The sequence below is a fragment of the Ascaphus truei genome, chromosome 14 (assembly GCF_040206685.1).
Source record: "Ascaphus truei isolate aAscTru1 chromosome 14, aAscTru1.hap1, whole genome shotgun sequence".
Taxonomy (NCBI): domain Eukaryota; kingdom Metazoa; phylum Chordata; class Amphibia; order Anura; family Ascaphidae; genus Ascaphus; species Ascaphus truei.
The window spans coordinates 23,764,876-23,791,124 of NC_134496.1; the positions used below are offsets into that span (position 1 = coordinate 23,764,876).

The window sequence follows — 26,249 nt, forward strand, 5'->3', positions numbered from 1 at the left end:
CGGTATGAATGTATGTACTGTATGAATGTATGTACTGTATGTATGTACTGTATGTACTGTATGTATGTCTGTACTGTATGTACGGTATGTACTGTATGTATGTATGTATGTACTGTATGTATGTACTGTATGTATGTATGTACTGTATTTACTGTATGTATGTACTTTATGTATGTACTGTATGTTTGTACTGTATGTACTGTATGTATGTACAGTACTGTATGTACTGTATGTATGTACGATCACTTGAGTACTTGTGACTGACCTTACTACAGTACAATGTGTTAACTGGACTGAATACATTTTTCTATTGTTGGACATCATCGCTCATGTCTTGTTATTTCTTTGACTTATTTGCTCATTCTTTTACTTTTTATATATTTTGGAAAGAAGTATAATTTTATCGGGAGCAACATCACACAGGGAAAACAAATGCAGTGCACAAATGAAACAAAAGGTTTCATTTTTAATATGAGTACACAGCACATTTGACCAATTCACTGGCAATTGCTTTCAATGCACTGTGGGCTCTTTTCGCTGCAAAACTGTTAAATGCCTTCACTGCATGGATCACCAAAACAAATGAGAGCAATCATTCTTTGCATTGGGGATAGCAAATTCCATACCAAGTCTACTAAGGTTTCTAAACTTATGAAAATAAGACAATGGGTTAGACTTTTAAACTGTTTAATTCCTGTTAAAGCCAGTATGACCAGCCTCACACTGATGAGACCTAAAAGGTCATATTGCTGTCCGTGAGCAGGTTTACTGGCTCTACACTTCTTTAACCCAGGCGATGCTGAAATGCTGTGTAATAAGCTTATAGTGGGTCCCATGTTAAAATGGCTAAGAATCAAAAGGTGATACTGTGGGCTCATTTGCATGTCATTACCCAGAATCGCTGGCTACAGTGGAAGCACAGTATGCTAAGAGATAATGGGGAAGGGCAGGGTTGCAGACCTGTCTGAGATGTGAATGTGCTCACACGTGGGATTTGTCTTTGCTGTAAACTGTTTAATAAGATTAAAATTAAAATATTGAAGTCATGTTCCATAAATCGGCGTTATTATATATTGAGATACACGGCAAGGAGCCTGACCACAATTCTGCACAGAAGACAGAAAATAGCAGTGGAAGTCTGCAGTTTGCAGACATGTTCGGTTCAGGAAGCAAATGCATATCTACGGTTATATTAAGGCTTGCTCATACTGTATACCAGTCTACTGATAAACATAAGCCCACGTTAAAACGAAAGAACTGGAGAAGGATTTAACTTTCTAAATGAGTATTAATCATAACTACACACCAGGGCAATAATTAATAATAATAATAATAATAATAACACTCACATTATTTAAAACATACCAATCTCAAAACAAGACTATACTCGGGCAAAAGAACCGTGACTTTCATAATTGCAATACAGTATATCCTTATTCTCATACGCATGAGACTGAATAATAATAATTATTATTATTATTATCATTTATTTGTGACGCGCCAACATATTCCGCAGTGTGGTAAAATGAGGGTACAGAGTTATGTATATTACATAAACAGAGTAACATAGAAATAAGGACAAACAAGCACATATACAGAAGGTAATGAGGGCCCTGATCCTGGGAGCTTACAATCTAGACGGAATAAGGGGCCATATTGGAACAAAAGGTAAAGTGGCTGCTCATTGTGGGACGGAGAATGCTGAAGGTGTGGAAGTTCGGGCATGTTAGCGTGGAGTTTGGTCCAGCCACACAGCAGGTCCCAGTAGGGTTGGAGAGCTGGTGCATATCAGGGGTATGCCAGATAGGCTTCCTTGAAAAGGTGAGTTTTCCGGCAGTTTGTAAATGTCTGAATGCTGGAGGGAGAGTCTGATGGTGCATGGTAGGGAATTCCAGAGAGAATTACAACCAAGGAATGTATTGACCAAAGGCAACAGGTAAATCAGATCATTTATCATATTTTAGAGTGCTTTTCAATTTGAAAGCACTCCCCAATCATACTTGAGCGATATTGATCCATGTAATGATGGACTTCTTGCAGCGAATTTGGGCACTAAGCTCTGCAAAGCAGCCTCTGGGGAGGGAGGGGAGAGGGTAATAATATTATATATTATATAATAATATTATAATAGGCAGGTAATGGTGTCACTGGGGAGTAAAATATTCTGATGAAGTATCACGTGGATTGACTGTGGCTGCAGTAAAACCCATAAGAGTGTGTATTCAAGCACTACACATTGACTACTACACCACACTTTAAAGCAGCAGTGGCACCTAAGTAAATAACAGTTGTGTGAAAAAGAAAGTACTCTGTACACCCTCTTTGAATTCTATGGTTTTACATATCAGGACATAATAAAAATCATCTGTTCCTTAGCTGCACTAGAAATTAGGTAAAAACAACCTCAGATAAACAACAACACATGACATATTACACCGTGTCATGATTTATTTAACAAAAATAAAGCCAAAACGGACAAGCCATGTGTGAAAAACTAAGTACACCCTTACTGCTTCCATAGGAATTAAGATGCTAAGTAGCAGACAGGTGCTGCTAATCAAATGCCCTTGATTAATTGATCATCAGCAAGTGTGACCACCTCTATAAAAGCCGAAGTTTTAGCAGTTTGCTGGTCTGGAGCATTCAGGTGTGTGTTAACACAATGCCAAGGAGGAAAGACATCAGCAATGATCTTAGAGAAGCAATTGTTGCTGCCCATCAATCTGGGAAGGGTTATAAGGCCATTTCCAAACAATTTAAAGTCCATCATTCTACAGTGAGAAAGATTATTAAAAAGTGGAAAACATTCAAGACAGTTGCCAATCTTCCCAGGAGTGGACGTCCCAGCAAATTCACCCCAATGTCAGACCGTGCAATGCTCAGAGAAATTGCAAAAAAAACAAGAGTTACATCTCAGACTCTACAGGCCTCAGTTAGCATGTTAAATGTTAAAGTTCATGACAGTACAATTAGAAAAAGACTGAACAAGTATGGCTTGTTTGGAAGTGTTGCCAAGAGAAGCCTCTTCTCTCTAAAAAGAACATGGCAGCACGGCTTAGGTTTGCAAAGTTACATCTGAACAAACCACAAGACTTTTGGAACAATGTCCTTTGGACAGACGAGACCAAAGTGGAGATGTTTGGCCATAATGCACAGTGCCATGTTTGGCGAAAACCAAACACAGCATATCAGCACAAACACCTCATACCAACTGTCAAGCACGGTGGTGGAGGGGTGATGATTTGGGCTTGTTTTGCAGCCACAGAACCCGGGAACCTTGCATTCATTGAGTCGACCATGAACTGCTCTGTATAACAAAGTATTCTAGAGTCAAATGTGAGGCCATCTGTCTGACGGCTAAAGCTTGGCTGAAATTGGGTCATGCAACAGGACAATGATCCCAAGCACACCAGCAAATCTACAACAGAATGGCTGAAAAAGAAAAGAATCAAGGTGTTGCAATAGCCCAGTCAAAATCCAGACCTCAACCCTATTGAAATGCTGTGGCAGGACTTTAAGAGAGCTGTGCATAAACAAATGCCCACAAACCTCAATGAACTGAAGCAATATTGCAAAGAAGAGTCAAAATTCCTCCACAACGATGTGAGAGACTGATAAAGTCATTCAGAAAACAATTACATCAAGTTATTGCTGCAAAAGGTGATTCTACAAGTTATTGAATCATAAGGTATACTTAGTTTTTCACACATGGCTTCTCTATTTTGGCTTTATTTTTGTTAAATAAATCATGACACGGTGTAATATGTCATGTGTTTTTGTTGTTCATCTGAGGTTGTATTTACCTAATTTTAAGACCGGCTAAGGAACAGCTGATTGTTATTATGTCCTGATATGTAAAACCATAGAATTCAACAAGGGTGTACTTTCTTTTTTACACAACTGTATATGCAGGAGGCTTTGAAACACTCTGGCTTCTCCTCTTCCAAAATCGGCAAATGTGCCAATATTTTTGGATGGGATAACATTGGGAAGCTTGTATAATGTTTCACAGCTATGTAAAGATTTGATAAAATGTTCCTAATGCTTCTGATGTATCTTGAAATGGTGAATATGAAGTATTTTGTTGGTTGTCACTCAGTCAGATTTCTGATACCAATAAACCCCACGGTTCTATTTATCAAGCAGTTGTTTTTTTATATTCTAGTATTTTGGTTGTAAATAGTGATAGAATGGTCATTTATCCTCCTTGCACTTTAATCTCCCTAAAACATGAAGAATGATTTGTAACATAGCAAATAATAGTTGCAGTACAGTATTAATCGATTGTATGTATATCTTTATTTATATATCACCAACAGTATACACAGCGCTTTACAAAGACAATAAAGGACAGGGTATTATAATGCAAAAATCGGACAATAGGATTGGAAATTCCCGCCCCAGAGATCTTACAATCTAAGTGGTATGATGGGAGACTTACAGAGACAGCAGGTGAGGGAATAAGTGCAGTAGATGGCAGTGCTTGACCACAATGGTTGGTAGGAGTCACTGTGGGTGTGGCACAGTAGCCATCTAGTGCAGGCTATTGGGATGCTTCATTTAAAAGTGAGTTTTAAGGTTGATCTGTATTAAATTAGATGGGTCAACACCATTAGCAGGGAAGGAGGAGGAGGCAGGGAGGCGTGGGCGAGACCAGGTGTGTATATGGCTGGGTTCAGGATTAGGAGAGATATCCCCAGGAGCAAGAAGGAGGAGAGAGAAAGGAGGTGGGAACTATTAAAAGATACAAATATAAATAAGGTTTGTAGAAAATGATGGCTCATCTGCCACAAAATTGGACTCCCTCATAATAAATAATAAGGTTTAATAAAAAAATAGCATCAACCATCTTTGCAGTTCGTGGGAACACACTATATACAGCACATGTACTGTAGCGGAATACAAGACAATGTGTTCTTTGCCCAAATAACACATTATGTCTATGCAATGGGAAAGCCAAGTCTCGTGGGCCATAAACAGGATGATTTTTAGTTTAACACATGCTTATGCAAATTAAACTCATATGTACTGTATGTAAAAAGGATGAGCAAAAATAATAGAACATGGATAATTAACATGGGAAATTTTAAATCATAAGCAACTCAATTAAAAAAATCTATTGGTGCTGAAAATCAAACAGCACATGGATTAAAGACACTGCACATTTATTACGGTATAGTTTTGGATATGAAATGATGTGTATTTGGCAATGAAAAATTGACATTATGGCAAAACATGTCATTTTGTTACTGATCCGGGAGGATCTCCAGTCCTATAATCTCCAAACCTTCGCAAAAAGTGGCACCGTCATCAAAATGAGATAAATGCTGTTTAAATTAAATTATCGTATAAAATATTACTGGCTTTGCTGGCAGAGAGGCGCTTAACGATAACAATGAATTGCAAAGTTATACAGTGGGAAAGTGATGTAGGTCCTTACTGTTGTAACTGACGGAAGTCTCCAGAATACTGTTCATACTTGAAGTTGACCACATGCCAGTGGGAATTGTAATATTTACAGGCCTGGAAAGCAAACAAATATTGTTAGACATAGTAACATGATGGTGAAACAACCTCAGCACTGCCAGCAGAACCACTTACCAGGTGTCTACTGCTAAGAAGTGTACAGCGAGTATTATGCTCGTATAACAATAGCAACACGACTTGGGGCCAACACGTCTCAGTGGTATAAAGTATCATCATAAAGTGAAAGAGAATTCTAGTTGCCTACAATAAATAGATTAAGGGAGTTTAGGGACATACTGCAGGCCCCTCCTCCACAGACAGCATTCTGCAGAATGGAGCACCCAAGAGACAGTTTTTGGCTAATAAAATAAATAATTAAATCTCTCCTTGTGCTACAGGAGGTCAGAACAATGACATTTTACAGCAGGGGAACGGACCTTATCCTTCAGGTCATTGGACTAATTAAATTAAGTGAAAGCACTCAGGGTTATATTTGTATTAAGCTGTGACGGAAGCCACCGGACAGCCCATTCACTTCAATGGATCATAAGGTGTCTTCCACTGCTACAGAGATCCTGATCCATGTGTAACGCCATGTTATTTGAAGCTAACGCAAGGCAGTGCGAACTTAACATGGCAATAAGCCTATGCTAATGATATATACAACATAGTGGTTTTTGCCTACAGATGTAGCATACAGTCTTGCCGAAGCCGATCATGACCCGGGTGGATTAACCCATGCGGGGCGTCCGATCCGGAAGCATGGACCCCCAGCAACATGATTGTGGCAGACACTGTCCCGGGCGCTCCAGCCATCTGCTTTCTTGACCGTGGCGCTGGGCACAATAAGTCTTAGGCTGCAGCCAGGCAGGGAGCGGGTGCGCTGGCGCTCATGCGCGGTGACGTCATGCTACCTGCTCGGCCGGGAGATTTGTGGCCGGCTAGGTGCGTGCGCAGGGGGGGCGCGGCCATGATGTCACAAAGCTGGTTCGCCCTCATTGGGCGAACCGCTCATGTGACGCGCTTGCAGATGACAAATTCAAATTTGCTTGCTCTGCAGGCGCTTGCACACACTGGCCACACACATTGCCTCAATGTGTTTCATAGCGGCCAGCCTGAGCGCACGCACCCGCTCAGCACCACCGTGGCCAAGGCCTTACTATATCAGTATGTGGATAAGCGTTGACCTCAGGGAAAATACTGTAACAGCCATTACTGATTTTAATAATCGCCCAGTGATTGCTCTAAGTTCATAAATCTCTGTGGATCTGGGCCAAAATGTCTTATGGCATAGCACCATTTAGTAAATATGGGCCATATATGGGTCTGTATGGCATTCACTGAAAGGTCTGAGCGCACTTCTAACTAGACCATTACACCTACTATTCATAGATCTGATTACTTGTGGTGGAGTACCACTAGACTGGCACAAATAGATGTGGTGCCTTTATTAGAACAACTGGTTAGATAGCCACAATAGAATCCCGGTATAGGATTGTATGAAGTATAGTATTGGGAACCTTACTAGAAATGGGCAAAGTGCAGAGAAAAGCCACCATGACATGGTATGGACAATCTGAGGATACCTGAGGAAAGATTATCCAAACCAGGATGATTTACTTTAGAATAGAGGCATCTAAGAGGGGATAGAATTACTGTTCTCAAATCCATACAGGGAGGATCAATACTGAGATCTTATTGTATAAGGCAGATTTTCACTTCAAAGATTTGTACAGGTTCTGTACCAATGGGTCATCCACTGTCAAGTAGATTTTAGACTTGTTACATTTGAAGACTGGATGTTCCGATCAAGTTAAAACATTAAGATTATTGATCCAACAAGTGACCTGATCATCATTTCCTTGAGCCAAGGTCTTGCCCAAGGTCACAAGGAGCCGACACCGAGAATTGAACCAGGCTCCCCTGCTTCAAACTCAGTGCCAGTCAGTGTCTTTACTCCCTGAGCCGCTCCTTATTCTTTTCTGTTACCACTGATCCAACCAGGTATTTCATCTTTTTGTGTCGCCCATATGGATAACCATGGCCACCCTGGGACTGATACAAACTAAAAAGAATTGTGAAGAATAGAGTTCTCTGCTCATCTGTTTTACTTTGCAGTATACAGTTTCTAGACTGAAGATGGAAGTATATTTGAATATAATTTCAAGGAATCTGTATGGATATTGTTCCAATCAAACTCGAAAAGGTATACTGCTTTAAAAAAAAAAAAAAGCCCGTTACATAACGAGAATAAAATATGCAGTGCCTGTTTGCCTGGATCTGTGGCTCGATTTCATAATATTGATTTTACAATCCTATCTTTCTCTAAATGAAATTTGAGGGCACTTTAGGCAGATTGCTTTTACCCAGTCCAACTGTGAGCCATATCCACACTGTTGATGGAAATACATTTACAGTATATTGCTAATTCACCGTGCAGTGATCCACCATCGTTGCATTTCACAGAGTTGATTCCCACAAAGTTGATTCTCACAGGGCTATGTCGATCAACATATTGCCGGCCATCTTCTGCTGCGATCGAACGGTGGGGTTATTTACTAAATGTGTCCTGGCTGCACTATTAGGGCAAATCCAATGCAGAAGAATTACCAAAGGATAAACTTCAATTGCTGTTATTGGGATTTAAAAATATACATTTTTATAAATATTCTGCTGTTTTTTTTTGTTGCTGTGAATATTTGAATCTTTAATGGGCATAGTTGCATAGTTGCATAGTTGCATAGTTGCATAGTTGCATAGTTACATAGTTACATAGTTACATAGTTAGATGGGCATGATTTTGAAGTATTTCTGCTGGAGTGATCCATTTGTTATTGGCATGGTCCATCCTAATTAGAGAAACATAAGCCTTCCATACCATATGTCAGGGAGGCTCAACGCCAGTCCTCAAGTTCCCTCAACAGGTCAGGTTTTCAGGATATCCCTGCTTCAGCACAGGTGGCTTGATCAGTCCCTGCTTCAGTACAGGTTGCTTAATCACTCCCTGCTTCAGCACAGGAGGCTTGACCAGTCCCATCTTCAGCACAGGTGAGTCTTTGACTCAGCCTCTGATTCAGCCACCTGTGCTGAAGCTGGGATAGCCTGAAAGCTTAACATGTTGGGGGGGCTTGAGGGGTGTTGCACCTGGCGTCGGAGCACCTGGCGGCACGTGCACCAGTTTCAGCCGCGACTTGCGGTCTGTGGTTGCGAGTCAGGAGAAGTTCAGGAGATCGCGACAGAGAGGGGGGGGGGTGTGATGGGTACGCAGCCATGACATCATGTGGCCGGTTCGCCCTCATTGGCTGAACCCGCCGCCATGACGTGGCCACCGCGTCAAAAATCTTGTCCTTTGTCAAAGGTGGTCACGCATCGCGTTTCCTTCAGGGGCGTGCACACAGGCCGACTGGGGTCTGCACCATAAAGGGCTGTACTTGGTGTGCGGCGCGCTTGCCATCGCCCGCGCAGCCGCGGCCACCGGGGACGAAGCCTAACTTGTGTTACTTGTTAGTGGCTGCTTTACTAAACTGGCAATTTTATGTGGCTGCAGATAAGAGTAAACAATGAAAGACCGGGACAGAAATGGATACATCCAATTATGGAGAACACACAAATAATCAGCCAGGATTATATAAAGCCCCCTAATGTTGCACTCAGTGGCAAGTGACAAGGTAAGTACAATATCACTACATAGAAGGCCACAGAATAGCCTAACCCTGAAATAGGGTAACCGCCCAAGGTCACAAAAGGAAAATAATAAATACTTTAATCAATAACTAAAAACCGACGAAACACAATAAAATGCACAGAGGTGCAGGGATAAAATCCCCAGATGTGAGGAGTCACGGAACAAAAACAGGAATGGGTAATATTCCCAAATAACACAGCTATATACAGTATGTGCAGCGAGTTTGTTCTCCAAATCTACAGTCGACCTACCTGTGACAATAACAGAGACAGAAGACATTAAAAAATATTTTTTTGACTTGGAACATCACATGAGCATTCAAGCGAAAATCTGGTGGGAAATAACAAGCCTTAAAAATTATGCACTAACAGGACTTGTTCCCAGAGGCTTAAGAGTTTATCTTTCTTCATCTCACCTTATTAATGATACCCAATTCATTAAAAATTGGGAAGATACTCTCCTTAAATGCTCAAGTGACCTGATCGCTTTACTCATTGCATATGAGAATAAGCGTCTTGATAAAGTCAACACAGAAATGAATACACTACTAGCCGATGTAGATACGTGGCGTGACCATACAGACTTCATAAATTATGAAAAACGTCTTAAAGGCCAAATAGACAAACTCACTGCTGATATTAAAGCAAGAAAACAACGCAAATACAATAGGGACACTATTGACTATGAGACTAATACTATTTTCACCTACAAAAAGAAACGTGTTCAATCTAAGAAAGATACTAAATGTACGGAATCAACCACTGACTGCGAAACCTCAGCCAGTGACGCTGAGTCAGAATCCCATCTGAGTAGAGACACTACCCACCAAAGGTTCATTCCTCTCCCATCCACATCCTTTGCTCCCCCTAGCCAGACTTTTTTAGACCTCTCTGGACCAGACTAAATCCCCCCAGGACACGAAAGACCAGGAGGGGGAGAAGCCATAAAACTAAGAGACAGGGCAAAATGGGGTTACAAGGATCAGGGGATGCGGAGACCTTACAGACGAGGTCGATACCATTGACGCAGGTAATGAACCTCTCCTCTGCCGTACTCACTCCTGCACATCTCAGCGTCCTCTCCAGAGGATTGACTTTCTGCCCAACTAACCAGACCGACACCTTTGAGAATATAAAGGACTTAAACCTTTTTGCAAGAAAACTGTCCCTCCACGTTTTCTTCAAACGTAGACAGAGACTGTTAAGCACTAACACACCGTCTGAAAATTTTGACACGCAAGATTTTGCATGTTTGGAAATGTTAGAAGAATTAGAGGCAGAAAACACTGAAAATCCTGGTGAGGGACCTTTCACTCAATTGAGAAGCAAATCAAGATTCACACCACCCTTACAGACTTGTACAAATGTGGATGTCTTCACCCAGTTAGTAACTAAAGACTTCTTAAAAATGACAAATAATTCCAAGAAAAACTTCAATTTGAATTTTGAGGAATATAAAGCACTCAAAGACCTTGAGAATAATGATACAATCACTATAAAACCATCCGACAAGGGTGGCAATGTAGTCATTTTGGATACATCTGCCTATGTCAAAGAATGTATTAGGTTGCTATCTGATCAACACTGCTATAAGATTTTACGACAAGACCCTACTGACACCTTTCTGACCGAACTTTTGGCTATTTTGCATTCAGGTTTAGACAATAAGGTGATAACAAAAACTGAAATGGAGTTTATTTTCATCAAACATCCCCCTCTGTCCACTTTTTACCATCTCCCTAAGGTACACAAGGGCGTTTCCCCTCCACCGGGTAGACCAATAGTGTCTGGTGTTGGTAATCTGACCTCCAACGCCAGAATCTATTTGGACACATTTTTACGCCCTTTTGTTGAAACCCTCCCCTCGTACCTTAAAGACACTAAAGCAGCTTTGCTGCGACTAGAGGACATTAACGTGGACAGTAATACTCTATTAGTAGGGATTGACGTTGAGAGCTTGTATACAAGTATACCACACTCTTCTGGTTTACAAGCTGTCAAACACTTTTTGCGAGCAAGGGATACTAACTCAAAGGCACATAACAATTTTGTTCTTGATCTATTGAACTTTGTCTTGACCAGAAATGTCTTTCTTTTTAACCATAAGATCTACCATCAAGTACAGGGTACCGCCATGGGCACCACGTGCGCTCCCACCTACGCGAATCTCTATCTGGGCTGGTGGGAGGAGACTGTGGTGTTCACGGAAGACTACTCGGTTTACACTGACCATATCGATCTGTGGTCACGGTACATTGACGATGTGCTTTTGTTATGGAACGGCACTAAAGAACTCCTGGTCGAATTTCTAGACAAGCTCAATAACAACACACACAACCTCAAACTTACTTTTGAGGTTCAAACAGATAGTATCAACTTTCTCGACATAAGTATCTCTAAACAACGTAATGGTAAACTAGAGACGACACTATACCGTAAACCTACGTCTACTAACAGTCTCCTTATAGCAGATAGCCATCACCCAAGACAACTCATTCAGAATATCCCCACAGGGCAATTTTTACGCCTGAAACGGAACTGCAGTACAATATGTGAATTTAAGATACAGGCCAAAGATCTTACTAAACGTTTCCTGGAAAGAGGATACTCTAAAACTATTGTCAAAAAAGCCTACCACAGATCACTGAATACACCTAGACCAGGCCTATTGATTGATCATCCAAAAGTCACTAACGATAAGACACAAACTATACGTTTCATCGGTACATATTGTAACCAGTGGCGGTCTATCTGTCAGGTCTTGACCAAACACTGGCATATTTTACTCCAGGATCAGGATTTGGCGAAAATACTGCAACCCACACCCAACATGGTGAGTCGTAGAGCGCGTAATTTACGCGATCTGTTGGTTGAAAGCCACTTTCAGAATAAACATCAACGGACATGGCTGGGCAAAAAAACAACCGGCACATACACTTGTGGACGTTGCAAGGCTTGCCCCTCGGTCAAGGTAACCAAAACTTTCTCCGACTCTACATCACTCCACACTTTTACCATCAGGGACTTTATAAACTGTCTCACGACAGGAGTGGTCTATTTGATCCAATGTGTATGTGGCAAACAGTACGTTGGCGAAACTCATAGAGCGTTTAAAATACGTATTTTGGAACACCTTGGATCAATCAGAAACAATTTGGATACACCAGTGGCGAGACATATAAATGATGCACACCATGGCGATTCTTCCAAGCTCAGTTTCATTAGCATAGCCCATGTACCCTGGGGCCCACGCAAGGGCGACTGGAATAAAAAACTGCGCCAACAAGAATGCCGTTGGATACACCTCCTGAACACCCAGGCACCTATGGGACTTAATGAGGGATTCCCCTTCTCCTCTTTTCTCTGATCAGGGCTAGTGGGATCCAGGTATATAGTACTATTTATTACAGCTTAGTAGGAGTCGTTTTGACTTTATAGGCGGCTATTGGTGTGCATCATTTTGCGTCTCCAGACATCTTTTGGTCCAAGTGCCCTGTGACCTGTGTCATTCATGGTTTCTACATAACTATATGGATATATGGTTTCATTGTGTCATCACAACTTTTCATCATCCGTTTGTTTTTCCCCCTCCTTCCCCTTCCCCCTCCCCCCTCTCCTCCTTCCCCCCCCCTCCCCGGTTGATTCAATATATGTTCTGTTAGGGTCTACTCGTTTCCCTACTATGTCTCTTTAATGCATCAGTGACATACGTCATCCGCTCCTCCCCTCCAGGGAGGTATTTTAGGTCTGACTCTACGATACGTGAACACTCCTCCCCCTTGAGAAAGCGCGCTGTGATGCGCGAAACGTACATCGGGGAATGCGTGACGTCATTACGCTGATGTACACGCGGCTTGTGGTAGGAGACACGTGAAGCTCCAGATGACTTACGGGGCCCACGCTGCTACTATACCAGCTGCAAGAGACTGCCTGACGGGTTGTATGTGAGCGCATTGCAGGCACAGGGCATACGTTATTGCTCCATTAGATACAGGAACCTACCGGTCCGATTCCATGTGTATTTACTTGCGGGCCACTTTGCACCTACTCTACGGGGTTACACACTAAACCTGCTTGTCCCTTCTGGCTCACAGCCGTCTTTGATTATATGGGATACGGTGCTGCTGCACACAGTTCTCTGCAGATTGCATTATATAGCTGTGTTATTTGGGAACATTACCTATTCCTGTTTTTTTCCGTGACTCCTCACATCTGGGGATTTTATCCCTGCACCTCTGTGCATTTTATTGTGTTTCGTCGGTTTTTAGTTATTGATTAAAGTATTTATTATTTTCCTTTTGTGACCTTTGGCGGTTACCCTATTTCAGGGTTAGGCTATTCTGTGGCCTTCTATGTAGTGATATTGTACTTACCTTGTCACCTGCCTTTGAGTGCAACATTAGGGGGCTTTATATAATCCTGGCTGATTATTTGTGTGTTCTCTATTGCGTATTCTCCCTTGCACCAGGCTGATCATTCACAGACTGTGTATGTGTATTTGTCTGGGGTAGCGACGTGTTCCCTGGTTATACTAGTACATCCAATTATGGCAAGTTAGTCTTCTAATTGTATTCCAGTGCACTGTGTGACCTCTTCCTAAATCAGCGCAAAGACATACAGGGCAGTTCCCCATAGTGGACCAACATAATTAAACAGCGGATCAGTGGCTTCTTTAGAAAGAATAAATCACTAATAAAGTAAGAGTTCTCTTTTTGTATCCTTTTGAAAAATGAATGTTTTCTCTCTTTTGTAACCCATCAATTTCCCACTAATCAGCTAATTATGTTTATCTGGTTTAACTAATAATGACATCATAATTACTGTACAGACACATAAGAAAATGTTAAAACAATAAACAATCTACCCAAAGACTTGACAACCAGACTAAAACAATCAGTTTTATCACCCGGTTGAATAATTATATACAGATGATATATTTGATCACCATGGAAACATGAGATATTTACCTCCTTAACCAACAAATGTTCTGCCTTTCGTTCTGCATCTTCGGGGACGGTGGAGTAAACAGTTTGAATCTCCCTCGGAATTGTTTCTATCTAACAGTTAATGAAAGAGAAATAAAGGGGGAAAAATGCATTAAACATGGCAAATAAAATACACTGTTAAACAACAACATATAGCAAATCTGCAGCATGCCAGAGGTTCAGCAGTGTCATAACTATTTGTAAGTAACAATGTTGGAATGTGTGACCAATATTTCAGTCTCATTCAAAAGCAGATTTGAATTAGATAGATTTGCAGTAATACAATTGTATCAGTAAATATGTTTTTTGTGTGCAATTGCCAACAGTACATGATGAATAAAAATCGTGTGAGCACATTCACATGTCTCAGAGAGGTCTACAACTCTGCCTTTCCCCCCATTATCTCTTATACATATAATGCGTCCACTGCAGACAGTGTGGGTAATGATATACAGATGAGCACGCACAGTGTGTCCCTCTTTACTTCTTATCCATTTTAACATGGATCCCTATAAGCTCATGTCTGCCGTGTAGAAGTGTAGAGCCAGTAACCTACTCACAGACTGCTTTTTCGATAAGAAATAATCACTTTATGTAAGGCGATATGAATGATAGTGGATGGCTTTGCCTGCACTCGTTAGTGGAATATGAACTAAGAAACCCATCCAAGGGACAGTGCCGAAGGAGGAGCATGGGGGTGGAGAAATCCAGAAGGGGAGGACTATTTATAAGCAGGTGTGGGAGGAGTTGCTTACACCCCCAGCAATCCCCGACTCCTCCTGAAAATGAACATACCGTACTACAATGTAAAGATATATTCACTGTGACTCTCCAAAACTTTGACGAGTTTCTCCAAATGTATGTCTGCTTATACCTCCCCTGCCACCCGTTACCCAGTGAAACACAAAAGCCTCGTTTTGGGGAAGAACTCTTTATTTTGATTATTTGTGAAACGCAGAATTATTTTACAGGATAGCACGTGATTTTCAGGGGTAAACGATATTATCGTCTACAAAGCAATGTTTTTTTTAATGGAATGTAATATTTTATAGGGGTTGCATGTGAATGCTTCTACGGTACAATACTAGTGCAATTTGGAGGCAAAACTAAAATCTTGTCACTTCCAATGTGATTGTTTTGTTTGTTACTTAAGGTGCGTGGGTTTTCCTCTAATAACATCAGATTTGCATCAAAGAGACATTGATACATAACCATCACGTTTACAGAATAGGCATTTGAAAGCCTTAATATCTCGGGAAGCACAGCTGGGACACCCATGTTAAAAAGATGAAACATTCCCAACATTGGGTTTTTTTTTCTAGGAAGGGAAGGATGTTTTCAAATGGGATAGAAAAAAAAATAACATAAATTCTCTTCTATTCCATGCCGCGAGATGTCTGCGTTTCCCCCAAGTATTTTGTTCAGCTGCATGCTCTCTCTGACCCTGCTACATTAAACATTCTCACATACTACAAGTGGGCTGTCTTATGTATTTTCTTGTAGAATGTAAGACAGAATATCCATCAGATACAAAGAACAGGTCCACGTTTAACAGGAAATATTTATGCTTCTGGCCTTGGCAGTGCATTTTGATAGCCAAACCTTTACATCCCATAGCAAAGTGTTGCGCCTCCCATTTCCAGAATAAACGTACAGGTACGTTACTCCCTAAATTGCAAATAACAGTTTGCCCCTGTCATATAAATCTACCTGTACCGTAGAAACTGAAAATACACTTATTACACGTGAGCGTGATCTCACGGGGCTTTTCTTTCACAGAACAAATAATGAGAAATATAATTGGTTACATGCAAGTTCATTGTGGGATTTTCTGAGGTTTTTGCCCTCTTTTTGCCACTCTGAAGTTATGAAAATGCTGCAAATTATTACCGTATTGCACCTGAGTATCATGTTTTCATTACAAAATGTTACTTGGCAGATCCGTACATTTGCAAGTCAAATGTTTTAGCATTCACAGTATGAATAATTTGGATGCTAAATACATTGGCGATGCCTTCACAAGTCCCATCTTAAAACACACCTCTTTAACGAAGCATCTGGGTAGCTCAGTGGCTGATATTATACAGCTCATACTGTACATCGAACGTGGACCCTTGCAGACGCACTTACCAGAACACCCTCCTATCTCTGTAAGTTCTCCCTACTTACCACTTAGATTGTAAGCTCTTCTGGACAGGGACTCCTTTTCCTAATGTTACTTTTGTGTCTTAAAGCACTTGTTCCCATTATGTGTTACATTATTATGTCACGTGTATTACTGCTGTGAAGCGCTATGTACATAAATGGTGCTATATAAATAAAGATATACAGTACACACTGTAAATACATAAAATAGTGGTACTATACAGTAAGAGGCGTATGCATCATACACTAGCAGTGTATATATTTTATACTACATGCTATACTGCTCTATAGCCGAGCATAAATATTATACTACAAATGTCTGATGATAAAAAGGACTTATTTCAAGAATATTAAGCCCGCTAAAGGTCAGAACATTCTGGCTCCACAGATCCTAAGAGAAAGCTTTCAGATTGATTTAATATATTGATGGAACAACAAATGAGTCTCGAAAATAGTTAATTGAAAGCCGTTTAAACTAGCAGCACAGCGCTGATAATATAAAAAGAATACAAACCTTTACACAGAAAAGATCTCATGCAGTACAGAACTTCATGGTCATGGTTTGAGCTGTTCTTTCTTTTTAGAAATATAGCACCATAGTAGCAATTTTAAATTGAAAAGCATTAACATAACAGAGGGGAACGAGAACCTTTGTGCCTGAACTTTGCAGCAATCTGCTTTGCTGTTACTTTATTGTCTCAGAAATTGTATTGTTTTCTGGGAATAAATGGTGTAATATCAAACTACAACAAGAAAATAGCCCCATAATACTTCTGACTTATGTTATGTTCTTTCTTGTGTTTGGTGACCCACGATATATATATATATATATATATATATATATATATATATATATATATATATATATAGATAGTGCAGAATAAATGAGTTCTCCAGTCTAACACGGCTATTTTCTGCTTTATATATATAGATATATATATAGATATATCTCTCTCTCTCTCTCTCTATATATATATATATATATATATATATATAGAGAGAGAGAGATATATCTATATATATATCTATATATATATATATATATATATATTTATATATACATATTCAACCTTGACCTGTCCCACGTAATAATGCATGGTTAAGAGTGCAATAATAAAACTGTAAGGTCTTTGGAGAACAATGGCCTTTTCTAAGGCTTTACATTCTCGTTGGATGCTCTTGTTTTCAAACCGCATTTAAACATTGTATTTGTAACCCGCTGCATTTTATTCAAAATAAATTATATTTAACATTTTCTGTATGTTACTACTATACAGAGCTGTGTCTGCGATTGGTACACTTTAAAAAAAAACCAATAATAATAATAATTGTAGCAATGGCATATTATCGTCATCGACAAGGTCATTTACTTAAATGTCTTTGATGAAAACTGCTACACATTTGTCCACTTCTAGATTTAAGGCATCACGTAGAACAGGGGTGGCCAACAAGTTAGGTTTTCAGGATATCCTTGCTTCAGGACAGGTGGCTCAATCAGTGGCTGAGTCAAAGACTGAGCCACTGATTGAGCCACCTGTGCTGAAGCAGGAATATCCTCAACCCCTGACATGGTGAGGGAACTTGAGGACCGGAGTTGGCTACCTCCGAATGTAGACACTTCAACTCTTCCAGTTCTTCAGCACAGAATGGGTTACAATGCAGGGACATTCCTGCTGCTCACTTGAGGTTTGGAGGTAAAACAATAAAAAATGCCCCTGCTGTAATGCACCACACCAGTATAACCTACGTTTTCTTTTTGTCTGCTTAAGCCACAAGCTATCACAAACTATTCAGCTTTTTAGTATTTCAATAATACAATGACTGTACATATCAAGCATAGGAAATTTGGGCATTGCTCCAAAAATTGCACCATTTTGACTTTGCGTCAAAGTATCAAGGTGTTTTGCATTCATTTAGCTCCACTTGTACTGTATGAGTTGTAGATTTGAGGAGCGGTACTGCAGCAGTAGGGGAGGAGGTGCTTGGAGTAAGGGTATAATGAGATGTATCTGAGTGTGCATCAATACAATGGAGCAGAGTTGTGTCAATTCAACACGCCATGTTAAGAGATCAGAGCCAGATGGAAGTAGTTCATATAACAAGCTCTCTGTGTGTGATGTGCAGGTGCAAATTGACACAAATTAAAATGTTTGCTGTGTGTTATAGGGCAAATTGCTCCATCTCGATACATATTGCCAATTGACTTTGCATGCTGGTGGGGCTGCTAAATAAATATTCAGGTTTACTGTTTTTACACAATTGGCCCAGATACATCAAGCAGTGTTAAGGGACACTGTTATCTCCCCAAATTAGTACATTTTTGCTAGTTGACCAAAAATGTACTCGTTTTTGGAGAGAACATCTCCTTTTTCCTTAGCACTGCTTGATGTGTATGGGCTAAAGCGCCCTGTTCTGGTGATACACCCTGACATTTTATGTAACTCTCCAAAAAAGCACAAGCTGATGCACACAAAGCCAAACTGGACAGTGCCATGGAGCATTAATGCTAATGTAACAAGATGCTGATGATGCTATGTGCTTCATTTCTAACTCTTTATTGCCTATGCATCTAGAGATGGGCAAAAACATTTTTGCCAATATGGATCCGCAGCGGATCGGCCGGGTCCTTTGGTCCACGGATTTCAGCGGATCAATGTCAAAAAGGTCGGTTCGCGTTTTGCAGATTTAAAATTATTATTACCAACGCACTCCGCGGATTTCGAACCCGCGGACCTATTTGTGGAATCCAATCTGTGGATTCAGTCATCCGTTGGCAGATATTTAAGAATGGGTGAATCCGCGGATTGGATTCTTCAAATCGGTCCACTGGTTGTATCCAGTGGCGGATTTTGATGAATCCACGAAAATTGAAACCTCCCAAACCCGTTTGCAAATTTTACACCGCGAAACGGATTTTGAGAGTTCCACAGCAAAAATACGGGAAGCGGATTTGGGCAGATTCGCCCATCTCTATGTACATCATGATTTTATAAAAGACACCTAATACAGGACTGAGCGCGAGTTTTAGAATTTATGCCTATAACTGCGAATAAAATATAATCCACCACAATCACTACTACAATGTAATCCTATCAATTAGATTTGATCAAATGCTGCTTTTCTTGTGTAGCAAGGTGTTTCCCCTCCTGTTCCCCTTGCCTGCGATCCGGAGCGCTGTGGCTGCTCAGCGGTGCGGGGGGTACTGCCGGAGGGAGCGATCAGGTGCACGCCAGTTGCGGTGGGGGTTGCGGCCGATAGATGGGGCGATCGGGTCGCCGGGAGCTCCGGGGGGATGCCGGTAAAGGGCACGTCATCTTGAAAATGCTGCGCAGTAGCACCTTCCGCATGCGCAGAAGATATAGAGGCATCGGCAGCCATTTCAGAGAGGATGGGCATGCGCAGAACTTGAGTAGCGGCGGCAATGTTGTGTAATGCTCTGCAGGGGAACTACATCTCCCAGGATCCCTTGGGGCGGCCAGATGACGCGGCGTGGCTTAGTCAATAGGGCTGCTGCATTTGTGGTGAGGGGAGAGAGGCAGTTTGGCGCGAGGGAGCATGTGCTGACAGGGCAGTTAGTCAGTTAGGGCAGTTAGTCAGTCGGGAGCAGGACAGCAATGGGATAGGTAAGGTCCAGGGAGAAGTGCTCCGCTGAACTAGGTCAGAGTATTCCCCTTTCAGTGCCCAGCTAGGCCCCGATCATATCAAGCTTGTGGTGCTCTAGGGAAGGCCCCTCAGATAGGGACACACCCCTTAGCCTGTTAGTGATAGTACCCTTATACCGGTGACGGAGCACGTGGTGTGTGTGGCCTGCATCAGGGACCAGACCAGGTCTTCATCTCAGAGACTATGTAAAGGTTGGACACTCCGGCTGGAGGCCACCCCACATGGAGGCAGATCTTCGGTGGAACAGACTGACCGTTACTTGGCCTTACTCAGCGACCCCCGGGGCTGGAGCTTCGGGCAGGTATTTTCCACAAGTGTACCAACACATCGTGTGGCAGCGCTGTCTCACACTTGGGGCGGGATAGGCCTTCATGGTCTGGACACTGGGACACTGGTGCCACTGCACCCAATTACTGTGGGGAATACAGCGGGGGTTCGTATAAATTATACTGTATATGTATATTGTGTTCATGGTTATTGTTTAGTACCTTCCAGTAAATACTGTTAGCCATACTTTGTGTGTGTATTACTGGGTATATTGTCTTTGGAAGGGCCATCCTACTACATAAGGATCCCTCTCAGGTGGAGGCGCTGTTAGTAGATATTGATACACACACCCCAGGCTCCTCGTGGCAGAAGATCAGGCCTCCTGTTTGCCGCGCAGGTATTAGCAGCACACATAGTCGCCCTGACACAGGGGAAAGGGGCTACACTTGCAATGCACAACCCAACGCGTGACCTTGGTTCTGCGTATTCCGATCTCCTTCATGCTTTCGCTCTCCTTAGAAACAGTGATATTCATTAGAGGTTTGAATCTTTTATCAGAATTAAAAGTAGGATGTGAGAGAAAAGTGTTACAACTGTCTGAATGTGGTTAGACACACAGCAGAGCTGGCTCAAGCCTATTAAGGCATCTAGCTCAAAAGAGGAAATAGTGGTCCTAATTGATACACCTACTGTAAAGCATCACTTTGGCTATTTATAAAGCTTGTGGAACTGTGGTCTCTAAGATGAAGGTAAAAATTTCTCTTTGAATATGAATCCGTTCACAAAAACATTTTAAAAAAAAAACAATAATTTAAAGATTTTGAAATCATATTTCATTAAATTAACAAACCTATCTCCATTCATTACGTGAAGTAGTAGATAAAATTGTAGCAGGAATACTAGAATGCATATTTGTTTAATAAGGAATGTAGCAATTTTAGCTTTTCTTGATACAAATTGTCTGCTCTTTTTAACTGTCACATACACCACCCGTTATAAGTGTGCAAAATTTATGAAAACTAGTTCCTTAAATCGGAAGGACGTTACTCAGTAAGATGTTGCTTTAAACCACATACTGGATCAGCACTCAAAAGCTAAATAAGAGAAAATGATAGACTCACGTTTTCCTTTAGGTCTCACCAAGTTTCTTCTTTAATGTGTCAAAAAAAACCCAGCAGCAATATTAAAAAGTATCAAAACACACAATTTGCACATTTAATAGTGTGTGTCTGCTAACTTTTCCTTGTGTGTTCGGATATTTCTTTGTATTGCTGCTGTTTTTTTGATACATTAAAGAAGAGGTGGTGAGGAGGTCATGTGAGTCAAGGGCCCCGAGCCGGTAAGCCTGCCATGTTGTGTCAGATCTGCAAAGTACTTGCCAGAGCAGAGGGGGCCTGCTGGAGGGTGTCTGCAGAGATGCTTGTCAGAGAAAGCATGCTATAGGCTGCTGTAAAGGAGGCCCCCCTGACAGGCACCTCCATGGGCACCTTCCAGCAGACGCCCTCTGACAGGCACTTCTGCGGGCCCCCTTAAATCTCCAAGGCAGCAGGCAGCAGTTACGCACACTCAACCCCTCTCCCATGTGTTTTTGCCCTCCCTGCCCCCCGGGTCCCTGCCTATACCGCCAGGCCAATATTTCCTTCTCCTCCCCACCCCCCCAGGTCTATAACTAACTCACCCCCACCATAACCACCTACCTCTCCAGGTCCATAATTCCTTCACCCCCACCCAGGTCCATAACTGCCCCCTCCTCCCAGGTCCATAACTCCCCCAACCCACATGTCCGTAACTCCTTCCCCCATCCCAGGTCCATAATTGTCCGTCTAAGTCCGTAAGTGCACGTCCAGGTCCATAACTACTTCCTTCAGGCCCTTATCTACTCCCCCCTACAAGGCCCAAATCTCCTTCTCTGTCCTCCCCTCCAGGTCCATATCTCCTTCCCGCATCCCCTTCCCCCAGGTCCATAACTACCCCTCTCCAGTCCATAACTACCATCCAGGTCCATAACTACTCTATCCAAGTGCTTATCACCTTCTTTCCCCAAGTCCTTTATCTCCTCCCCATATCTCCTTCTCACCCCTCACAGTCCCCAGTGCACTGTAAGACTGAGGCCCCAGTGCACGCACGACGCGGTGCCTGGCGGCGCTCGTTCCTGGCAGCAGCGTGACCTTCTGGACTCCAGGCAGTGTGCGACAGGGAGGCATGGTGGGGGCATGCCAGGACGTCACGCGGCTGGTTCGCCCTCATTGGCTAAGCCCCGTGATGTTGCCAGTGCTCTGTCGCCACTAGCAAAGACAAAATCCTTGTCTTTGCTAAATGTGATCGCGCATTGTGCCAAGGCGCGCAGGCAGCTACTGGGGTCGACCCCATAGAGGGCCGTACCTTGTGTGCACCGCGTCGTTGTCGCAGCCGTGGCGACTGGGGACCTAGCCTAAGAGGGGGATCCTGCTCCTTTCATTTGTCCTGGGCCACCAAGATTTCTGTTGGTGCCCCTGCTTCGTGCCATCATATTGTGAAAATATACATTTACAGATATATGCATAAAAGCACGGAAGACTGTTCTTTGGTGTGTGGTATTTTTCTCTTAAATGTTCAATGTAAAAGGCAAATTTATTCTATTCCTCAAATAGACACCACAGTGATTTCTGACTCAAAGGAAAGAGGAATGAGAAAGAAACTCAAAACGCTATAGGAGTTATTATACTCTATAAGCCACTTGATTCCTGTAACAAACTTCCCAAATAAAACACAGAGGCTCGCTGTTTAAGACCCAAGATGTCTCCACACATTGACTCTAAGAGATACAAAGGAAATTCCTTGGTATGCCTCTTTATAACATACTGTAAGACTGTATTCGCCTTACTTGAGATATAAGGTCCATTTGTTTTAAAGGGGCTTCCCAAGCACGAGGGGGACAGCCTCACACATGTCGAGCATGGGCCTTCGTGTCATATTAGTGCATCTATAAATAGACTCAATGACGTGGCAGTTTCTGCATAAACTTCTCTCAAAGAAACGGCCGGGGCTTTCCTAATCGAATAGTAACACTTCCTTTCAATTCGTCCCCAAAAGGAAAGCGGTTCTCATGGTGAAAGGATGGTTCTTTCTGGCTTTGCCGTTAACGAAGGGGCACCAGTCCTTAAAAAAGACATTATGGGAGTTTTCTTCTGTTAGGTTACATTTCCGGTTTAATTGTCTCCATATCTTTAGAGAATGTTGTGTCATGGGGAGGAAGGTACAGTATTATGTGGTACGTTTTGAGATTTTTGGAACCACATTAGCATGTTTATAGGTGTAGGGAAACAAAAAGAAAACAGCGCACAACGCTCATAGTGAAGTAAATCAAGGATAAAAATGTATTAAATATCCAAGGATAGGTAATGTGCGTACATCAGGGAAATAGAAAAACAGCATTTCATGGGACAAGTTACCCATACACCACACCAACATGAAGATCTGGACAACCATGATCATCAGTCATCAGGCTCCACAGGTAAGGACAATCACAGGTCACCACGGTGATGAGGCTGGTCCACAGGTGGGGTGCGGTGAGGGCAGCAATCAAGTCCCAAATATCAAAGTCCACCTGAGGCAAGTCTCAGTCCATCTCTACCACAGCAAACTGACTTCACGTGTAGCTCTGGGGCTTCCGTCGGCGCTTGAGTGACGTCACTAAGAGGCGTCGCGCCGAAATTGACGGATCCGCAAGGGGGAGCAGGGTGGAATGATAGGAGCTTGGGGGACTAGATGTAAACTCTGTATCTTGAATAAAAAGCTAATTCCAACATGTTTCAAGGATCTAAATGCCTCTTCATCACTTATAGGTGTAGGAGCTGTTGCAGATGATTCTATTTGGACACACCTTTTCATCTTCGAGGTTGGGTGCCATGAGATTAGCTGACTGATCTGTGCTGTTCTGTTGTAGTTGAACAGACAGGGTAGGGACAGTCCTCCATTATTTATTGGTAGGCACAATGTTTCATTTACTAATCCTTGGTGTTTTATCTGCCCAAATAAATTTTGATATGTGTCTCTGGAGCTCCTTTACTGTAGGTCCTCAGCAGGGACCGGGATTGGTAGGGTCTGATAGAGATAAAGGAGTCTGGGTAATAGGTTCGTTTTAATTGAGTGGATCCTGCCTATCCAGGACAAGTAATGTTTGTTCCAATTTCATATTTTTTTTTAGTATTTCTTGTAAAGGGGTGAAGTTATGTTTGTATAAGGATTTGTACGTATTAGTCAGATATATACCTAGATATTTGGTGGTGAGGGGTTGCCATCTAAAGTCAAAATGTAGGGAAATTTGTTTGATAGCTTCATCGTGGATATTTATGTTTAGTGCTTCTGATTTGTTTGTATTAACTTTGAAGCCTTATATTTTATAAAGCCTGATATTTTATTAAACCTATCTTATTCCTTATATAGATTAGGCAAAGGGGTTAGTGGTCCGGAAAGAAAGAGAATTATGTCGTCTGAAAGCAACGATATTTAATATTCTTGATTTGTTGTCTGAATACCTTTAATATCGGGGTTGTTTCTTATGTGAGCAGCTAATGGTTCCAGGGACAAGGCGAAGAGCAGGGGTGACAGCGGGCATCCCTGACATGTTCCTCCCTTTATTAAGATCGGCTGGGAAGGGAACCCCATACACCAGATTTTAGCTGTGGGATTAGAATAGAGAGCTTTGATAGCTCTGAGGAACTCTCCATGACACCCAAACTCCCAGAGGGTTGATTACATAAAGTTCCAGTCTAGGCGATCAAATGCCTTCTCTGTGTCTAGCGTTAAGGGCATGGCGGGGTGTTGGGATTGTTTTGCTATTTGTATAAGGTTGATCACCCGTCTTGTATTGTCAGCGGCCTGTCTCCTCGGGACAAAAGCGACCTTATCCAGGAAAACCAGCCGAGGGAGATATTCATTTAGTCTGGTTGTAAGGATTTTGGTAAATATTTTTAGGTCTACATTAATTAAAGATAGTGGGCGATAATTTATACAATTGGTTGGATCTTTGTGAATCAATTAGATATTAGCGTGGAGCATGTTTGGGGGAATGTTAGATCCTCACACCACTATTTGAGAACCCAGACTTCCTCCCGGGACAATCAAGAAAAACCTTCACTGTATGTCAAACTAATAATATAAACAGAATCAGGGACGTGGTAGAGGATCGGTCTATAAAGTCTTTTAGGACCCTCAGAAATGATGCTGGATTGCTGGGAGGAGAGATCTTCAGATACCTGCAGCTTAAAAGTTTTATAAAACACGTTGGTAATCTACCCCCACCCCCCCCCCTTCCTTCATATTTTGAAGAACTATGTATACATCCCAATTACCAAAAAGGCCTGATATCAATCCTGTATAAAGCTTTCACTTTTACAGATTAACAAGCACTCCCAAAATATACAAAACAGTGGGAAACAGACTTAAACACATCTCTAGAGCCAAAAGACTGGACATAAATATTTGAAGCAGTAAACAAAAGCTCAATTAGCACCTCTATATGGGAGAACGCCTTCAGGGTGATGCTCAGATGGTACCTAACCATAGAGAAACTGGCCCATATATTCCCAGGCACGACACAATTTGCCCAAAAGAATGTGGATTAAGAACATCATACCTTCACATGTGGTGGACATGCCCATATATAGGGCTACTTTGGAAAAAAATACACAAACTAATCCAAAGAATCTTAGATATCTCAATTCCCATGGATCTATGGTTATTCTTACTGAACAAACATCTAAGAGAAATAAATACAAGTACCCAAAGATTAATCTCACACATAACAGCAACGAAATGTGCTTTGGCATCACTATGGTTTAAATAAGGCGTCCCCACAATTATGCAAATTGAGGAAAGAATATGGCATACGTTTTCCATGGAAAAAATCTCAAGCTACTTAAATGACTCTTGCATAAAATTCCTAAACATATGGGAACCATGGATCTACTACATGAGTGTACCGGGCCTAAATCGAGTATCAGCGCTCCTATAACTGTCCTCTAGGCTCCCTATCTGGTATTGGACATCTGGGGTCAT

General features: G+C 41.8%; 1 protein-coding gene across 10 annotated transcripts in view; it reads right to left on the reverse strand.

Moving 5' to 3' along the window:
- Positions 1–26,249, reverse strand: part of DOCK10 (dedicator of cytokinesis 10) — a 238,988-nt gene that overhangs the window by 110,674 nt on the left and 102,065 nt on the right. For all 10 annotated transcript variants that reach the window (XM_075570118.1, XM_075570116.1, XM_075570119.1 and 7 more), the window contains exons 3-4: positions 14,118–14,207; positions 5,441–5,523 (exon numbers count right to left, since the gene is read on the reverse strand). In XM_075570118.1, the coding sequence (XP_075426233.1) occupies positions 5,441–5,523; positions 14,118–14,207 (173 nt within the window). The remainder of the gene's footprint in view (positions 1–5,440; positions 5,524–14,117; positions 14,208–26,249) is intronic.